Raw genomic sequence first — 20754 nt, forward strand, 5'->3', positions numbered from 1 at the left:
TAATTTATTGTTTAGCAAGTTTGCCTCTGTTCCAGTGGTTAGTGAATAAAATATATTTCGATTGACGAGGTTATTCAAATCGGTCCAATATTCAAGGGTTTGGTTTAGGTTTAAGCCCACGTTAAACAATTCGATATTGTCTTGAAGATTGATTAGATGCGCGTCGAATCGACGACACTTTTCCGCAGCTCCAAACCAATTCAAAGTATTAATATGCTCGATGTAGTAGTACTTCGTCCCGATTTTATCAAAATTGTTCGGAATATCTGCCCGGAAAGTATCCAATACACGATGTTCTATATGCACCTTTGTGTTCGAGCCTAAAAATGGACAAGTTTCTTATATTCGCTGTTTCTTATCAAAACCAACAACTATTTCTCTTAAACGTCACCTTCCATCGCACTCTGGGATTTGGCATAACCCGACACAAGTAACAGAATAATACTATCCAAAAATATAACACTAATTCGATTATACATTTTGATGCCTAAGTGCAGCTGACGGAGCTCGGAAACATACTGGATATTAATTATGAATGCCATTAATGATTTATAGGGGCAAGTTTAGTACACTCAGTTGAGAGCAAAAGTACTAAGCGCGTTCCAGATTCGATCAGATAAATTATAGCGTATATATATAAATATTTGTGGTGTTCCGTCACGATATACAATACTTAACTGGCAACGTTTACCGAAATTTTAAATATAAATAACAATAATGTTAAAAAGAATGATATTCAATATAAGAGAACCAGCAGATGGGAATCCTGAATATTTTCTATTGCGTATGCTACTTGGTTTAAGATGGTTCAATTCCACCTGCCGATTGTAAGGATTTACCATGCTAAATTTTACGGCGTTAATTTCATTACAATGGTAAGATTGGAAAAAAACCAGTTAGTGAAGTAAGTTTTAATTTAAAAGTGATCAATTTCACCTTCTCTTATTAATTGGGCTTATCGATGTGGGGCAATATTGAGCATTTTATTATTTTCGGTCGCACTTCACAAATGTATCTGAGAATATTCACGGCTGTGCGGGAATAAATAAAATAATAAAATAAATAAATAAACACATTCAATTGCAATGTATTGGCACATAGAAGCACAATCATGCTAAAACGAGTTGTTGCGCATTTGCTGGTCCCAAAAGATACATTTGAAATAAGATTAAAGAGGTGCTTCTTCTTTCTTATTTATAATACACTTAAGCAATAAAACTAGGAGGATTTATGTCTGTAGGTAAAAGTGAGGCCAATAAAGCCAAGAAGTGAACTACCAAAAGTCAGCATTGGACTTAAAGGACGACAGCTGAAGTCGATAAATGGCTTTTTAATTGTGTTCTGCAGGATGAACTCCAGACCTCTTCAAGAGAACTTACTTTCTATCCAGAGTGCAAGTGACAGTCCCTTAAAGAGTATTAGCGAAAACAAAACTCAAATCTTATAATATTTATAAGGGAACTATATCCTATATATAAAATAACGTGTTTGAAGTAGATAGGATATAAAACAAAAAGTGCGAATTTTTACCTTTGGGTTGCCGAGTATAAAATACTTCTGCAGTCGTATTCATAAGATCCATATGATATACAGATATAGTCTAGGCAATATCATTCTGCTATCAAGAACTTGCATACCAAGTTTTTTATGTCCATTCAGCTCATTGTTCTGATCAAGAATATATGTACTTTATAGGGTCTGGGACAACAAAACATTACCCATGCCTATAATGTACATATGTAACAGGCAGAAGTAAGCATCTCCGATCCCATAAAGTATATACATATATTCCTTATCCGCATCAATGTCCGCTTCGATCTAGCCATGTCCGTCCGTCTGTCTGTCCATGCTAGAGCTAAAGGCTTGACTAGTTCCCACATTTGATTTCTTGCCCCAAAAAAAAAAGAACACGAATTTCTCAAAACGTCATGTTATGTTTCTCTAAACGTAAATTTATTTAATCTTGTCCATTAAGATATCAATGTATTTATGTTATAAATAGACACAATAATCCGTATATAGATATATATATATATATGTATATATTTATAAGTTCTTAGATATTTGATGCATGCGTAACTCTTAATTCTATCTACAGGAAGTGCTTCCAAGCTGCACCAGATAAAGTTGTTCAGGCCCAAAAGAAGACGTACATAATTTATATCTCATAATCAAAACATAAAACGAGATTTTCAGGTGACACAGTAAAATATTTTTATTTCTCATATAGTACTCATTAACTCAACGTGTAAGCGGGAAACTAAGTTGCACTTCTTTGACTTTGGATCTAGCAAATAAGTTGCCTATGGCAACTATCATGTGCATACTTACATATATAGATATATATTGATATATATATAGATATATATTTGTGGGTGTATATATATTTTGTGTGTTAATACTAAGGCATACCTATTTAAAGATTTTTTGCGCGAGTTTAATTACAGTTCAATTTAGTTATAGCATTGTACTTGTTCCTACATTTTTACTAAATGGGTTATATATGTATGTATATTTATTTATTCAGGCATTAAGTCGAGCGAGAGAGCGAGAGTGGATTATGATCTTAATATATAAAGATTGAGGGTGCATAAATTCATTCAACAGTGGAGCAACAATTTTTCAAAACTAAAACGCGAATATTCCCACGTCTATAGAAATGCCAATTAATATGTATATACAATGCGTAACAGGAAGTATCAATAGTATTGTAATTAAATGGGATTAAAATGGCTGCGAACAGTTCAAATTGTACATTAGTATAAAGACTGTGGAAATCGTAACAATATCTGTTGTTAGTTTCTTGTAGCTTTTGGGGAATTCGTTTTTTTTTTTTGGTAAGACATCATCTCGTGGTCGTGATCATCGCCCGTTTAAGCCTCGGTCTCGGATCGTCGCCTCCGACCCGGTCCGCCGGGAAAGTTGGCCGCAGCCAGGCCCATGCGATGCTTTGCCTCCTGTGTGCCGGAATAGCCGCGCGCCAATCCAAAGTCGACGGTGCGCTTCGAGCTAACAAAGAGCAGGAATGTAAAAACCAGGACCTTAAAACCTTCCGACCATCAGCTTACTTTTCCAAATCGTTACGTGCTCGGATTATGGTGCGACCGAAGCGTGTCATCAGCTCCATCAGAAGGTCGTCGGGCACCTCCTCGAGCTCGTTGTAGGAGCCATAGCCGCCGTTGGCACTTTGACTGCGAATCGAAATATTAACATTACTAGAATTCCTTTAATTCCTATAGATAATTAACTTTAAGCTAGAATTCGGCAGCGCAAACAGCACAAATAATTAAATAATCAGCGCAGCTAATTACTTTTCCTTGTAATTGACATTCGCTTCATATCATTTGCATTTGCATGCAAATCGAAAGGCGGCAGCACGCCCACTCGCCAGGTAAATGTCGTCAAAGTTAATGAATGTAATTTTCCACCTGAGCAGTTGCTCATTAAAGGAACTTCAACAATATTTAAATGGGTCAAGATATATATGCATAGGTAAATCATGAATATTTCAGACAAAATTTAATCATTTCAAGTGTCGCCTTAGTAAGATTTACGAAATATATATAAAACACGTTTGCTGAGTTTACATTCAGTTAATTAAATATGCTACGAGCTGAGTGAAAAAGGCACATTAAAAAAAAAAAAAGAAAATGCTCCGGCAACATAAAGTCGGAAAATGACTGGGGACATGCGCTTCCAGCCCGGCACATGCACACTGGAAATTAGCCCCATCATCTCGGCTGATGTCGAAAAAGTCCTCCATATTTCTGTTTGCCTTTGATAATGTCCTTGTCTAAGCTGAAAGAGTACACACACACACACACACACACACTGAACAAACTCTGGCGCAATTGGTTGCCGCAAATATTTTTCCAGCACTCGCTGCCAAAGTGCCAGAAATTAATTAGTTCATGCGAAAGTGTCTGACAAGAACAAGAAAAATGTGTGGCATGTGAGGCAATTGCACAACTACCTGGGCATGGGTGCAGCGTCGGTCCTCGAGATTGCCAGCAGATAAATGGTCATCAATGCCAAGGCGCAGAAAGCGAAGCGATTTGTCATCATTGCGCTGCGATTTAACTAGCTGAAAAAAGAAAGTTGGGTAAGTCTTTATAAATATCTTTATAGTAATAATAATAAATATCTTATTTATATTAAAGTAGCATTTAAATCTTGCAGGCACACGAAACCCATTACGACTAGCCTCAAGCACTTCTAGGCCCAGGTCAACAATTAAAAATCGATCGAGCGGGCCAGGTACAGGTATAATTTCAGCCCAACTTTAGTAGCCCCCCGTCCGTCCAGCGGACACAAACGGAAGTCGGAGGAATTCCATTTCCCATTAAGTGATTCATTAACTGCCCAACGAACCAGAAGCGACCCTCCCCTCCCCTTCCCCCTTCTCCCCCTCCCGAGCTGGTGTGACTCGGCTTCCGTTTGGCCATTTGACTGCAACGCAGTCACATTGACGTGGACAGGCTGCTCCTCTCCCGTTCTGCATTCTGTGCTTCCTGTCGTCGGGCGTCCTGGTCGTGCCCCTTAATACGGTTGTCACTGTTGTTGTGTTTACAGTTGCAAAAGTCGTACAGCCCGGTGACATTTCTCTGACATCACCCTTGCCGGCCGGGACCACAACAAGTCGGACAAATGAATTGGCTCTCTGGACCCATCCCGTGCGCCCGATGCTGACTTCTAACTCATCCGGGCACTCCGGTCGTTTGTCAGCAAGTGCCGTGGGACGGACGTGCACATTTAAAGTGCATTTTCATTGATAGACGAGCGAATTTTTGTCATCCCACATGTCACATGATTGCCCGTCCGATGGAGCCAATGTCATTTGTTCTGGCCGTCGGATCGCTGGCAATAAAATCCAGCATGGCTCGAATGATTTTCGATTGGTAATAGCAACATAAACTGCACAAAATATTCATGCAAACATTTTATCAAAATTAATTAATTATTTTTAGAAAATAATATCGCTTTTATGCCGGATGACAGACACAAAGATACACGCAATACTAAAATGACAACGCTTGCAGAAAATATTTAATTATTGCCCAAAAAGCGGGCAGATTTTTAATAAATACAAGTAAAAGCTTCTAGTCGGAAGCTCCCGACTAGGGGATACCCTGAACCCTCTTCTTCCAACGATAGGTATAAAATGATAGTTACTTGATATATATATACTCATAGCTCATATTATTTGCTGAAATTGCTTAAAAAACAGGATTTCGATATCGATTTTTATCGATTACTCGGGGTAAGTTATCGAATATCGTAAAACAAAGTCGATCTGCGCGGGCACTAGGAGGACCTACAGCTAAAATATCAAGTCTCTAGCTCTTATAGGTTCTGAGATCCTTGCGATCATACATACGGACAGACGGACGGACAGACGGACGGACATGGCTAAATCGACTCGGCTGTTGATGCTGATCAAGAATATATATACTTTATGGGGTGCTTCCTTCTGCCTGTTACATACATTTGCACAAATACATGATACCCTTTCTTTTTATATTTGTTACGATCGACTTTAAAAATGATTTGAAAACCAAAATGCCAACGCGATGAGCTTTGCTTTAATACTTCATACCTGCAATTAATTCAATTAGTAGACAGACAAACAACCAGCGACTAATTACGCCCTATTTAGGAGAAGGGACTAAAGCTGAAAGAGGTCAACTGCAAAGCAATGTCAAACGCATGAGTGCTCAATTACGACCTCCGATTGCTTTGATACTGAGCTGCTGGCCAGAAAAATGTGGGAAAAATGGGGAAAATTGTCTGTAAGCTTGGACTCGGAAAGGCCAAGGAACAGTTGCCAGTTGCAGATAAAATACCTACCCGAGGCATCTCCCGCTGCGACTCTTAAGCCATTTTGAAAGCAGATTTCAAATCAAATAAATTGGACCGCCATTTGAAAATAAAAGGCCAAGCGAAGCCAACCACACAATAAGATCAATATGTGATTACGTTTTATTGCACAAGCGTTTGCCCGTTCGCCCGTTTGCCCGTTTGCCGGGCAGCCACAGGTTGTTGGAAACAACAACAAAAAACATCCTTTGGCGAAAACTTGACGAATCGGAAGGGGCAACCAGAGGGGAGACTCACAAATATAAGTAATAAACGGATTTTACGCAACGCCGGACAAGTTGCGTGCAGCTCAGTTTCCTTTTTCATACCCTGCCCAAAAAAATAGGCAAGCATTTTTTTTAATATCTTCAAAATATCTATTAACAAAAAGAAAGTTGTGTGTACTAAAATTTTAGCTTACACCTATCTCAGACTGTGAATGCCATTTTTAATTTAATTTTTGTTAATTTCATCTTTAGTCTCTACAGGGCATCATTGAGTCGGTTACTTTTGGCCATGGAACAGGCGCAACTAGTACGTTCTTTTGTTTCCATTTTTTGTTGTTGTGGTTTTCCGTGGGATCACGGTGCGTATGATTGCCGGCTGGCTTTGGGTATTTGGTGTGTATGATTATTGGACAGCCGAAGCGACAGTTCAGTGAAGCGATTGGGCATATGAATGAGTGCGCTTGTCTGACCATCCGTTTATCAATCATTTTCGCATTTGATTTATGGCCGGCCACGCGGCCATAATGAGTAGTCCATAAATACATATAACGCATACGCCCTGGGTGACGGCACCAGTTACGGCCCAGCCAAGTGTAAAGCGCTGCGCACATAAATTTCGATTTATTTTTCTATATATGTACATTTGCTTGCCCGAGGCGCCCCTCGATTTGTGTCTGTGTCCAACAAGCCTTAAAGGCTTAGCAGGTACGCAAATACAAATTATCCGAAAATAATAAACATATAATAATATTTGCGCTCAAACAAGCAGATATTCAACAATTGTTGGGTCAGTGCACAATATAATATTGCGCTCAATAAAATAACTAAAAATATTTATATTGTTTGTCCCCAGCAAACACGCTTTATAATCCATCTCCGCCTTGCACTGAACTCTAGAATCTATCGAGCGATGTGATGTGTGCGCTTCGCCGTTTCCAAAGGAGCTTTGATGCTGACACTGAACGATTCGCTGCCGGGACTCAGTCACTCGAATTTTATGCTCCTAGCTATCCGAGTGCCAGGCGATTAATTGCAAAATGCAGCTGATAGTATGGCCAAATGACGCCTGAAGCCAACAAAGCGCAAATGCCAATAGTTTTTTACTTGACAGCACTCAGCTGAAAAGAATCATTTCAACGCTAACAAAAAATTCCCAATAAACCTACAAAAAATCCATCTAATAATATACATAGTATATGTTCCAATGATTCTAGAATATTTCTACGGTTTTGATTGTGGATATTATCTCTGCTTGAAAACATAAAATTAGTTTTGACAATTTTGAAATGGGCTGTTTACCCATTAAAAATGGTTAAAAATGGTATAATGTATTTGTGCAAATGTATGTAACAGAAAGAAGAAGGCATCTCCGACCCCATAAAGTATATATATTCTTTATCAGCATCAATGTCCGAGTCGATCTGGCTATGTCCGTCTATCTGTCCATGCATATGTATAAACGGAACGATCTCGGAACCTATAAGAGCTAGAGACTTGTACGAGTTTGTTTCCCATAATCGATAGCTTTCCCCGCTTCCGATCGTTACAAATTGATATCGAAATCCCCTTTTTTGATCAAAAATTTCTTAGGTTTTAAGAGCTAGAGTCTCCAAAATTAAAATGTTGCTTTTAGAATAGTAAATACATATTTTTGAAGAAGGTTCAGGGTATACCCTAGTCGAGCACTCCCGACTAAAACCTTACTTGTTATTAGTTAAATTTATAAAATAATAATCGCTATTTTTCTGTAACTTTGTTTTCTAATATTTATTGAATATTAGTTACATATTCTTATGAGAGCTTGATTTGTATTCTGTACTTCTGTTTTTTCAAAAAGAAACAATTTAAAATATTGTTTTGGGATGCAACCGCCAGCATGTTTTATGTTCTGCCTTATCGGATGTCTAAATTTAAATTAACTTTAAATGTATTAAATTAAGATTAAAGATATCCTTTTTAATCGCGGGGTGAGTATTGCCATCAAACTGTGAATGCAAAACTGTGCGAGATATAGATTCCTTTTATTTGAATCTTTAAAGAAAATCATAAATCTACCAGTCAAACTTATGAACTCTAGCTTCTAAGACTTCGGGAGATTTCACTCAAAGCTAATATACTGCTTTTTACTTTGTGCCCAGTGTATAAAATATAAATCTAGGTGCAGCACAGCCCGTAAGTTCTTGACAGTGTGCCTCGGGTGCGGTTTGTTCCGGTCCAAAGCGAAATGGGACACGCAGACATTGAAATTGCATTGCGTTGATTATAGTCAACACCTCGACTCGCCCAGTTGCCGGCCCCGGCGACATTCTCGCCCTGCTCGGATGCGAATGTGGTTGGTCACCTGCTGAGCTGGTAACTGAAAACGTACTTATGATTTTATAGACTTAGGTGTGGGGGAGGGGGGAGGGGGGGGGGGGGTTAGGTATCGACGTGGGCCACAAGTCTGAAATTGAATTTGGGTCATTCAATTTCTAGCTGATATAAGTTTCGGGCCCGCACAAGAAGTAAAGTACGAGAGCAGCACGTGATTTGATGCTTTATTTGAATTTTGTTCTTTTTTCACTTAAAGATAGCCGAGTCGCCGGCATTTGGAGTGCGGGGCTAATTCGCAAATAGTCAGGCCAGACAAACAAAAACAATTATGCGAATTATCTGCGCACTTTGCTGGCATTAAATTTTCATATACCAAATGAAAAATGCGTATACGACCCGGTTGCCAGGCCGGAGCTAGTTCGTGCCGCGTTGTAATTGGATGCTTATTGAATTAGCTACAAAAGGCGACGGCGGGGGGGCAGCCGGACTACAAGCGGCAGCCTGCTGAGTCTTTGGATATTTATCAAATTATTCCGTTTGTCAAATTAAGCAAACGAGTCGTTCATGCCGCAGCCGTAAAATTGATTCGCATTCTGCCACGAGACGGAAGTCGCAAAGCCATTTTATTTTCAGACATTTGATTTTCCCAGATTTCCTCTGATTTTCCTACACTAATCTGCTCGAACTGTCAATTGTGCGACAGGGTCGGTCCGGATTGAAAGAAATCAGAAAAGGTATCACGAGCAAGTCTAATTAACTGCCACGCCCAACCCATGGAAAATGGGTAAAAAGGGTATAATGTATTTTTACAACAGTATGTAACAGGCAGAAGGAAGCAAAGTATGTATCAGCATCAATAGCCGAGTTCATCTAGCCGTGTCTGTCCGTCTGTCCGTCAGTCCGTGCATACTTACGGACGCAAGGATCTCACGACCTATAAGAGCTAGAGGCTTGAAAATTGGAAAGTAGGTCCGCCTCGTGCTCACGCAGTGCGAGTTTCGATAACGATAACGATAATACGATAATCGATAACTTGCCAGGTTTCCTACTTTTTTAGCTTATCTCTTAGGTTTGAGGAGCTAGACTCACCAAACTGGATCTATAGCTTCTTGTATAGTATATATATGTCAAGTATCTTCCATTTTATAAATACCTTTCCCACCCCCTAGGTTCTCTTATAGTCTACACAGATTGAGAATATTTCGCCAAATAGGAAACTTATTTTGAAAGCTATACACAGTTGGACGGCCTACATATATCCTGAAAATTCCATAAAGGTTAGACTATAAGCAAAATTACATTTGCCACATTTTGTCTGAATCATTTTTTATCATTCCGGTTTTACGCACCACGTAAGTAGCAAGGTTAATTATAAAAACTTAATATTAATACAAAGTATACATACATGCTTGCTTTACATTCATAACTCTTAACTCTATCGTAATGGACTGGACACTCAAGGCTTTAACTTCCACTTACGTGCTTAAGTAAAACTGACGTCAAGTAATTACGACCTCTAATGTAGGCCCGAATCGTGGACCTAGCCTTGGGAATTGTAAGTCTTATGCATGCAAGGACTTCAAAACGTTTCCAGGACGAGACCTAAGAGGTACGAGGACAAAAGCACGCGCCGATAAAAAAAGAAGAAACTGTTGTCCTAACTCACAAACTGCTTCGAAGTTGTTGGCCGGGCCGCAGAGGAGCGACGCGCCGGGCTGGCTTGTACACGAAAAACAAGTTAAGACAATGAGAGTAGAAGAGGAACGTTTGAGGCTAAAAGCATCGCACGCATCAGGAGCGTTAAGTCGACAAAAGCATCCTGCGGGAGTCGAGTTGAGAGCTAAAGTCATGATGAAGGGGATCGGGATTGGGATTGGGTTTGGAAGTGACCCGCCGTCAATGTGAGCAGCTCTACCTTGGCGCTCTTTGTATTAACTTAAAAATTCATTGCGGCCCAAGGAATACTTTTATTTAGATTTGGCCATCCCTCCTTCCCCCGCCACCTTCTATCAACTGTAGGAAAATTATGCGAAAAATGTCGGACACAGATTAATATAATTGTACGAAGGTTTGCAACGCACAGCAAAAATCGAAAATTGTTAGCCAGGCAACAGGTTTTTTGGGTCCGACTGCAAGCCACGGGGAATTCGTTTGCGAATTGTTTATTTATTTATTTAAAGTGAGCATTTTGTGAATTAGCCGCAGGCGATTTGAATTGTTGCATCCGTTTGAATTGTTGGCTTACAAATGTTTCTCAAACAGCTACGGGAATATATCTAGGGCTCATACAAATGAGCTGTAATAAAAGTGCTCCCCTTGGCTTTGAAATTGGATAAGTTCATACCATTTGTCCCGAAGTCCTTCAATGCAATCAATGTTTGACAGCAACCTACCTCAGATTCTTGCATTTAGCTTAAGGCCCGAGTTTCTTTAGTGTAAGCTTACGATTCATTTAAAGCAATAGTCGAGCTCTTGAAAATACTTTAAGCTTTTTTCGAAAAACTTAAAACTTTTCGAACGTCACCGGGCTCAAACACGTCACAAGACGCAACAAAAGTGTGCAAAATATTTAAATAATGGGCAAACTATGCTTTTGGCCACAAAGCCGTAAGTGACGCATTCCGGCAAAGTTTTACCAACTGCCTGCCCTCTTCCTCGGCGAGCATTTTGCAATTCCTACATGTTGCCAGGGTATGTTTAGCTATTGCCTATTGTTGCCAGGGTGTGTATAGCTATTGCTTTACGCGACTGTCGTAAGGCATCAGGCCGCAATCTTGATAAACATCCTGTCGCAATTGAAGTCTCAGAGTGGCTCCCAGTCCCGGATGCCATGCAGATCCAGTTGCTGGCTCGCTCTCAATTGTCGCCAAATCCCATTGACATTTGTTTGTTTATGTTTTCCAAGCTTTGTTAATACAACTTTTCACAAATCAAATGGAAACTTTCACCCTCACATATTTAAATATCGAATGGGTAACTTTTTTTCATTGAATTTCTGCCTGTAATGTGAATGTTTTAGTCTTACGGGAATCAGTTTTGCATTTCGTAAAAAAGTCGAAAACCCAAAATGTTTTTTAGCAAAAGTAACCAATTTTTGATTGGGTAACCTACTCTTCTTCAAGCTTCCTGGGTGGGTAAATCTATATTGCATTTAGTACTTCTTCTAATCTTCTACTATCGCAAATTCCAAATACAAAATATCATCCTATATAATTATGTCTCCTCGGGATTCCTGTCTGTCCATCTGGGACCCTAAAATTACGCCAAATATAAAGCCCAACTGCAGTCCAAAATATGCCACCTACCTACGAAATATGTCTATAGTCATTGAAAATGGCTATAAAGTGTATATTATGTTTTTTTAAGGGTGATTCAGCCGGAGAAAAGTATCTTCGAATCCATAAAATATATATACTCTTGGCCAGTGCGATAGGCTGAGTCGATCTGGCAATGTTCGTCTAAAGCTAAATACTTGAAATTAAAAATATATATTTTCTCGCATATCATAAGCAGCATGATTTTATGGATATTTCATTCCATTTCAATATAATTTTGATAAGCATGCAGCTTCGTTTGTATTTAGCTTGGATTATGATAAGAGCTTGATACATCAAAATTGGTATGTCGATTTCCGGGAAGTTAGTTATACGTTTCCCCTTATTACTCCCCCCTTCCCCCCTCCTCTGGCGCCATATATAGCACCTTTACATTTTTTAACGAGTGAAAGAGGTAACTATAACCCATATGATCTGTATACGAAATAACTTTATATATACGTCGAGCAATCTCATTACTGAAGAGAACTGTATGAGTATAAGCATGCCAACATTATTCATTTTGATTAAAATGCCTTTATGACTTCTCGCAAATATTTATCCATATTTAAAAAGTATTTTATGTTGCATTTATTTGCCTGCGCCATGGCCATAGTCCCCTTTCCGCTTCCCCCCTCACCTTGCCCCGCATTCAGCGCTCAGCGATGTCTTTGGTAACATGTCGACTTCGTCTTGCTTGCTTGAATGCTTCCAAATTAATTGTGAAAAATTCATTATATAAATATTTTAACATTTATGGCTGGAATTCAAATAAAATATATTTTATATCATTCCAATGCTTCATGTGTGAAACAAAAACATGAATAACAAGTAAGAGGCTTTAGTCGGGAGTTCCTGACTGGAGAATACCCCTAATCCTCTTCCACCAACACCAAATGCAGCTCGTTTGGCTTGGCAGAAAAAAAAAATATATATAAAAAGAGGAAGGAAATTCATTCAAACCTACTTGCCACCGCATCTTATTACATGTAAGCAGAAATTCTTGCAATGAAGGTTGCCGCAAACACGTTTTCTTTAATAACTTCTGTGCGTTTTAACCGATTTTGATGAAATGCTCAACAGAAGATCTTATTGTGCTATAGAATATTTGTATTAAAAAGACAATTGCATTAAAATTGTGGCGATATCTATAAAATGAAAGATAGTTGATATTCGAGAAGCCGGGCAACTCTAGCCCTAAAAACCAAAGAGATTTGTTTATCAATTTTTATCGATTTTTATCGATTACTTGGAAATGGGGTAAGTTATCGAATATCGGAAACAAACAAAATGCGGGTCGACGGTTTAATAAACGAAAGTTTTTTTTCGGCCTTAACATTCTCACCTCTATTCGATTGACTTTAAATATATTTTTAAACGTCCAAAGTAGTTCAGATTGCAGTTTTTCACGGGCGGGAATTGGTTCAAAAAGTTATATCTAAAATTGTAAGTACAAAACTTGCCAGGTAATGTATGTATATGTATGTAAATGAGATCGAACCAGTAAATATTGTATCGTGCACTCTGGCCCTTCCACAACACAGAATTGCTTGCGTATAAGCATATCAACAATATTCATTTTCACGAATGCCTTCTTTTCTCAAATATTTATCCGCATTAAAAGTGTATTTTATGTTACATTTTTCATAAGTATTTCTTTGCCACAGCCATGTGAATTTCGCCACTGAGTGGCACCAGGAAAATGCCAGTCTCCAGTGATAAGGCATGCATTTACTCGTCTCTTATCCCGCGTCCTTGCCCGTTCCCTCCCCGCTCTGACCCTCATCCAGTGCTCAGCGATGGCGTTGGTATTATGTGGTTTTCTTCTTGTTTGCTTAAAGGCTTCCAAATTGTTTGTATGACAATGTTTGCATTTTGTAATAAATTCGGTTTAAAAAATATCTCAACATTTATGGTCTGCGCTTAAATTAAATATTTTCATATCATCCTAAGCGAGCTATTACGTTCACAAAGCATCAGGTAGAAATAAAAGAAAAGCGCATGCACGGAAATTCTTGCGTTTTGAGCTAGCTGCCAATGCCACGAGGCTTGCCAACCACACTTTTTCTCCAATAACTTCTGTGAATATCAATCGATCTTGTTGAAAATTTAAGCATTAGATCTAATTCTGCTATAGAGTATTTGTATATTCTCAAAAATGTTGAAAAACTGAAAATTATCTTAGAATATTCGGAATCCTATTTATATAAGCGTATAATTCCCGGCTTGTACAATAAGTTTGTGCAATCGAGCTACATGGGTATTAAAAGAAACTCAATTTGTTATTTTATTCAGTCCGCAAATGAGCAAAATTGCTCTTTATTAACTTTTACGTGCCGCCAGTATAAATTTCCATCTCTGCCCATAAAGTCATCTAATTATATATGAACATTTTTTTTTTTTTGCAAAAGTCGTGGACAATTCGAAACCTGAATAGCTCCTCTGCATAAAAGCATGTATTTCGTTGTCCAGAAGCATCATAATATTATAGCAGTAATTCGCTTAATACCCCTTAAAATGCCACTTGCAACAGAAATTTGACGGCAGTCACGAGGGCGTCATGATAGGACCATAGAGTAAATATAAGTTAAAATTTCCAAAGTTCTATTAGCTTTCACAATTTGGATTAATTTGCAACAAATGCAGCAAAGCTCGACGGATAAATAACTGGTTAGAGATTTAAACTCTGTGTTAAGTTATTAACATGTATGTGTGTGTCTCTGTGTGTATGTGTGTGTGTGGTTGTGTATTCCCTGCACTGAAAAGGGCATGCAATGTCATGTCCCAGTATCTCATAACCCTTGATAAGTTTACGGTAGAAGATGGTTCAGGGTATTCCCTAGTCGGAAACTCCTGACTAGAGTCTCTTACTTGTTTGTATTTAACTTTTGGCGATTTAACAAGTACATGTCGCAAATTTGGCAGTCAAATATGCTGCCTGCAACAGAAAGACGAACCTGTGTAAAGTTTGAAAGACGATAGTTTTAAAACTGAGAAACTTATTCGAATACGACAGACGGACAGACTAAAAAAGGGTACTTCAGGGCCTTGAATAATTTTTGTAAGCTCTTTCAGTCTTGTAGCTGACCGTTTAACTTGAGCATTATTAAGGTCTTTTAATTGCTGTTTTGGTATTCGCAAAAAACTTTATCAGGGTTTTTGTGAACTAATTGAAAATGGAAAAGTTTTCGGTGAAAAGCAGATGCGCTCATGTTATTTTTGCCCTGTCCCCTGGCTCATTTGGAAGCTCAACAGGGCTAAACAAAGGTGAATTGAAATTAAAACGCTGACGTGAAGAAATCCAAGGTATTTTCCGTTACGCACAGTTGTTTTTGTTGTTGTTTAATTTAAGTAAATTTAAAGAAAACAAACTTAAAAAGGCACAAGGGCAGCTCCACTAAATATCACCATTTAAAGCAATTTAAGAAAAACTTAAGCAGAGTATAGTTATACCCTTGAAGAGGGTATCATAGTTTTGTCATGAGATGTGCATTGAAGAAGTCATCTCTAACAGCAAAAATGTTAACATATATAATCGTGGTCTGCATCAATAGTCAGTTGATGTCATTATAAAACTTAGATCCGTCGCTCTGTTACAGGCAGTACATAGGTTGAAACCGGCGGGCCGTATCACTATATCACACAGTTGCTATAGGAAAATATAGCTCAAAAATATAGTTTTTGTATGAACAACTATTTTTTATAATGATATCTGTATTAGTTTCCCTAGGCTGCTCTTATATTAACCAAATCTTATTCAGATTCCACTAATTTATTATATACAGCTCTATAATAAGAAACAGTTCCGTTCTCCAGGATACCTTCTCCAAACTCAGCATAAACAAGCACACATATTCTCACAGATCTGCAAAGATACCCGATTTTGTAATATTTATTAAATCACAGTAACACATGTTACTTATTTCTGTAAAATGTACATATTTGCATTGCAAGGCACTGAACAATAATTCTTGAATCATTACACATTGTTAATAGACATCTCATAACAAGAACAAATTTTACAGATGTAATATGCCGACAGCAGGTTTTTTTTTCTGATTTCAGTGTAATTTCAGTTAACGACAATTTTGGACAGTTTCATCAGAAGCAAACTTCAACAAACTGAAAGCAGCCCATTCAACTCCTATCAACCTTAAGCTACATAATAGCAATTTAAAAGGCACATTACGTGTACTTAAAATCTGTCGCTTATTGAAGCTTGCAATTTGTACCATAATCCCAAAGACATCCACTTACGAGCAGAGCCAAAGTATAAAATAATAAAGGTACGAACCGACCTTAATTCAGCAATATTCAGTGAAGATTTTTGTGACATTAAAAGGGTCACATGGGCGAAATCCCATGCTAAGCAGGCAAAAAGGCAACCAAGGCCAGGAACAAATGTCTTTGGCTGAGCACACATTTAGCAGAAGGGCCACGGATGTGTGTGACTGGCCGATTGGCAGGAGCTTACGACATTTAGAAGACAATATTGGAGTATGTTTATGGACAGTTTAGAAAGTTTTACTTCTTCCATGATTTCATCTTTTTATATATCAAATGGGTATGGGCACAAGTGGGCATTGTCCGGCCTTGCCGTGGTAAATTTAAGATATTAAATTCAAATTCACCCGTAGCATCTTAATTTCCAATTAAAATCAACGGTTTCCGCCCACGTTAGTCTTGTCGTGAAAATCTTGATGCTGAGAAATTAATTTTCGTTTATTAAACCCGCATTTTCATCCAAGAGCGCTAAACTTTGCAAAAACGAATCAACTAATGTCCCACAAAGATCTTTAAAAATGAGTTTGAAATTGATTAAAATAAAATGTACACAGTTGCGGGTGGAAATTCCAGAATTGCTGAAACACGTACTCATTAAATTTTTATGTAGCGCTTTGAAAAAAAGTTTGAAGCAGATTAGATAAGAATTTATATCCAAAAGGGTATTCGCCAGCCTTTCCCATGGCAACTTTTATGCATTAAATTACATATAACTTATACACCCGATTACCGCCCGTGGAAATTTTCAATTTTAACTATCTAGAACTCCTCGACTAGAGATATTTTTCGCATATCTATTTGAAATAAGTTTGAAGTCCATCGAATAAGAAAAAAAAGTTGGATTCAGCTGTTTCCACAGTTGCGGGTTGCATTTTTAAAATATTTCAAACGTATTCATTATGGTAGAACTTTAAATTATCTGAAGGTGCATTGGGCGAAACTTAAGACTTTGAAACTTCCAACCAAAAATCAAAAATTTGGCGGAAAATTTAAATATTTTTTGTTCACCAGAAAAAGAACTAGAGATCACATCTGCACACTTTTAAGATTGGAGTACTTTACTTACATATAGATATAAATTATGCACAACAGAAAAACGTGTTGAATGTTCATGTCTAAAGTTTCAAGCAAAAAACTTCGTTCAAGTAAGGTCGGGGAATACCAGTTGGATATATATTATTATAAGTAGATAATATATACTAGATCTCTCAACAACTGCATACTGTTTCTAAAGAAATTTTAAGCACTGGCAAATGTCATTGCAACATACTGGAGCTCTACGACAATTCCTTGGCTGTCAATCTCTTAATAACTCCATTCTCTGGATCTCTCCTTTGGCTCCCCTCCGAGCACTTGATGCCCTCAAACATATTTTTGAAAATTTCCTACTTTTCTTTTTAAATGGCGAATATATATAATAATAGAAATATAGAAGGAAATTAAATTCAGAAGAGAAAGCAGCAGTACGAGAAATACTAAAATATATGCAATGTAGAGATGGTGACGATTTATCTCCTCCAACTAGTATTAAACATAATATTAAAAAACACAAAGAGAAGAATTAATCTACAGGAAAACGTCCTATTAAAATGAAGTTAATGAACAGAAAAGGGAAATTTCAAAACAATATATAATTAGACATTCTAATTCAGCATAGAACAGCCCCTTAACAGTTGTCGACATACTATAAAATTGAAAAAAAATTCCAATGGTCCCTAAGGATATCAACAGTAGTCCAACAACTGAATGATTTACAAAACTTGCTACAAAACTTTTTGTAGCTTAACTTAAGAATTATTCCCATGAAATTCATTTTATTCTTACAGACTACTTAAGGTCGTTTAATTTCAAATTTAACTCACCCTTTTTTGAGATAAAGCCAAAAAATGAGAGAAGTTTTTAGATGAGTCTTAAAAATGTTGTAGGATATTCAAATTTGCACGACTTAATATTTTTGCACTGCAAAACACACGAAACAAGAAAAATGTGTTAAGACTGGAAAAGCACTTTTAGACTATTTGAAACCTACAGTTAAAGGCGATTTCAACCGTCGCTGGCTTTCGCACTGCGCTGCTCTATGTTAGTCTCAGGATATTTCCGCTTATAACTGCACCGCTTTGGAACCGAAACCCAAGTGGAATCGGCAGCCAAAACACACGCGATTTATACGAGCGGTTCGTGCTTCACTGTTCGTATCAAAGTGGACGAGGATTCAAAAGATTTCAACGGACCAGTACGTGTATATTCTCGTGCTCGTGCTGTGTGTGTGTGATTCTGGCGTTCGCGCGCGTGTGTGTGCGTGTATGTCGTTCATCGGAGTAATACGTGTATATTCTTGTGCTCGTGTTCGTCTGTGTGTCTCTGGCGTTCGCGCACGTGTGTGTGTGTGTCTCTGCTGTTCGCGCGCGTGTGTGTGTGTGTCGGTTAACGGAGTAGTACGTGTATATTCTCGTGCTCGTTCTCGTGTGTGTGTGTGTGTCTCTGGCATTCGCGCGCGCTGGTGTGGGTGTGAGTGCCGTTCAACGGAGTTGTACGTGTATATTCGCGTGTGTGTGTGTGTTCTGTCAGGTAAATGCCGACAGCACGAGTAACAAAACGAACGCCCACGAAATTGACGATGTCTGCAAGATTGTGCGCAGTCATTGTTGGGTTGCGTACATGCGACCGACCACACGTCGTATGAGCAATGTGCAACACGTGGTGCAGCGATGGCGTCGCTTTCAGCGCTGGACGACTGCGAGCCACAACATTGGGCGAAGAGTGCGTTCGTTTATCAGTTTATCAGATGGCAATTACGCACAATTATCGCACATACACATTTGTCACGCGATCTTATCAGCTAACCATCTAATCAGCAGCAGATTATTTTCAATTAGTCGCATATTTGGCAGCCGTCAACCGAAATCCAATATAAATCCCAGGCACTATAGATGCCAAAATGGTTTTGGCTTATTAATTCTTTGGCAAGCTAATTATCGTCCTTATCTAATTAGTATTGTACAATATGTTTAATATTTGGCCACACACCCATTCCGTACATGTTATTTCATACTTAATCCCATTAAGAGAGGGGCTATCAATTCATTCTAGACAGTCACTACTTATTATGGATATAAACTTTTACTTATCTGGTGCTATAAAAACATCTATGTGCATAAGGTCATGGGTAATGCAATGAAATTTATCAATGTTAAAATTGTTTAGCCAAGTCTACAATAGGTCAAGCAGCGAAAATCGTATCCTTCATAAAAGAACAAAAAATCACGCAGGCAACAACTCATGATCTCCTTTTAATCAAGAACTATCTCTTGCACTGGTTTAATAGGTAAGAAAATTGGGTTTAAATTATTTTGTTATTTGTTTGTTTCTCAATAAACAAACTCACGAGTGTCGAGATCCCATATGGACAATATTTTGGCAACATCGGAGTCGTATTTATCGTATTTAGTATTTGTGTATTTTTATAACACATAGAAGGAGACATCTCCGATAAATAAAAATAGCATCCATTGGATCATAACCTGTGTTCTATCTAAACTACAATGCAAATGGTCCTCACATAAATACCCGGACAAGTATGCAATATAATACTGTAAATTCTACAGGGCCTTGAAATAAGAGTTCGATTCATATGAACTTTTGAACGTGTCCGAAAAGAACAATCAAGAGGAAGTGTTAAACAGACTCAATTTTCACGTAACTGTCCTAACAAATCCAATAATGTTTATAAAATTCGCTGATCGCAGTCGCATTAAAAAAGTTCGGATAAGTTAAATTTTAGTTGACTGTCTCGTGAACTGAGGTCTAGATTGGGGCATAATCAAAGAGAGAGAGAGAGTTGTGAGGAGCATAAGAAACGTGGAACTTTTGGTCCGGGATACTTCAAAGCAGAACTTACTGCTAATAAGTTGCAGACGAACCAGAAGTATTTAATTGTCCCTTGTGCTCAGATCGATTACTATGCTCTGTTGGAACATGCTTTTATCAAAAAGTATACACATTTTTGATTGAAGCTTGAAGAAGCAAAGCAGATCCCAATTTCATTAGAGATAATTCCTGACGGACTGATCGTCTCATCATTCACCCAGTCGACGAGCAGCAGATCGTCTTCAAATAAAGCCAGTAAGGACTACAGAAAGTTAAAAGATTATTTTCCTGTGCCGATCGTGGAAGAGATATTGGAGAAGCTGCAACGTCTTAATGGACCATAATGGACCTAGAACATGTGATTTTCAATGTACCCATTGAAGAGCAGAGGCAAGTCTTCACAAAAGCATGGCTTTTCGAGTTTAATAAATCGCTTTTGGTAGACTCTGATGCTATACACAGCTTTTTATGGAACACATTATTATTTACGCAATGGATGGAATTTGCGGATGGAATATTAAAAAAAGTAAGTTTGAAGTGGGGATTCGGCAAAAGGTTTAAAGCACGTCTCAAATGATTGTGGGATATTAATTGGAGCCAATGGATTTTACGGAAAGTAAAAAAGTCCCTTAATTAAAATTTAAGGTAGTTAAAAATGAGTTTGAGGTCTGCTGTGAAAATTTGAGCTTACCAGCTCGTACTGAGCGTGCTTTGATCATCAATATGTCAATCAGTCAGAACATTATATATATATATATAATAATAACAATAATAACAAAATATTAACATATTATTTAATACTTGCCGACCGTGAGACCGAATCACAATGTTTTCCATGTCGACATAAATATATTATAAATTTCCTTGTACTCAGTATCACATTCAATTTGAGA

The 20754-nt window shown here is 38.0% G+C and overlaps 1 protein-coding gene across 2 annotated transcripts; it reads right to left on the reverse strand.

The window, feature by feature from the left end:
* Positions 1-2189: 2189 nt before the first annotated feature.
* Dh31 (diuretic hormone class 2) lies at positions 2190-18138 on the reverse strand. 2 transcript variants are annotated; one of them, XM_064682985.1, is made up of 5 exons: positions 18024-18138; positions 17857-17953; positions 3974-4084; positions 3069-3191; positions 2190-3009 (listed from the first exon to the last, which is right to left on the reverse strand). In XM_064682985.1, exons 3-5 carry the CDS (start codon positions 4063-4065, stop codon positions 2874-2876), a joined length of 351 nt encoding a protein of 116 aa, XP_064539055.1. In that variant the 5' UTR covers positions 4066-4084; positions 17857-17953; positions 18024-18138; the 3' UTR covers positions 2190-2873. The 2 variants fall into 2 exon arrangements, with proteins under 2 accessions (XP_064539055.1, XP_064539054.1); XM_064682984.1 differs by having other exon boundaries at positions 3971-4084; positions 18024-18135.
* Positions 18139-20754: the final 2616 nt, after the last annotated feature.

This window comes from Drosophila montana, unplaced genomic scaffold (assembly GCF_035044405.1).
Source record: "Drosophila montana isolate Dmon_TW-CO22-7 unplaced genomic scaffold, ASM3504440v1 contig_2581_1, whole genome shotgun sequence".
Classification (NCBI taxonomy): domain Eukaryota; kingdom Metazoa; phylum Arthropoda; class Insecta; order Diptera; family Drosophilidae; genus Drosophila; species Drosophila montana.

What these genes read in the sequence shown, in the direction of transcription:
- Dh31 (XM_064682984.1), bottom strand. Translation starts at nt 4,065, where the DNA reads ATGATGACAAATCGCTTCGCTTTCTGCGCCTTGGCATTGATGACCATT. An exon ending in GCTGCACCCATGCCCAGGTA is followed by an intron (nt 3,192 to 3,970) that starts GTTGTGCAATTG and finishes TTCGATTCGCAG; the next exon opens with TCAAAGTGCCAACGGCGGCT. An exon ending in GCACGTAACGATTTGGAAAA is followed by an intron (nt 3,010 to 3,068) that starts GTAAGCTGATGG and finishes GCTCTTTGTTAG; the next exon opens with CTCGAAGCGCACCGTCGACT.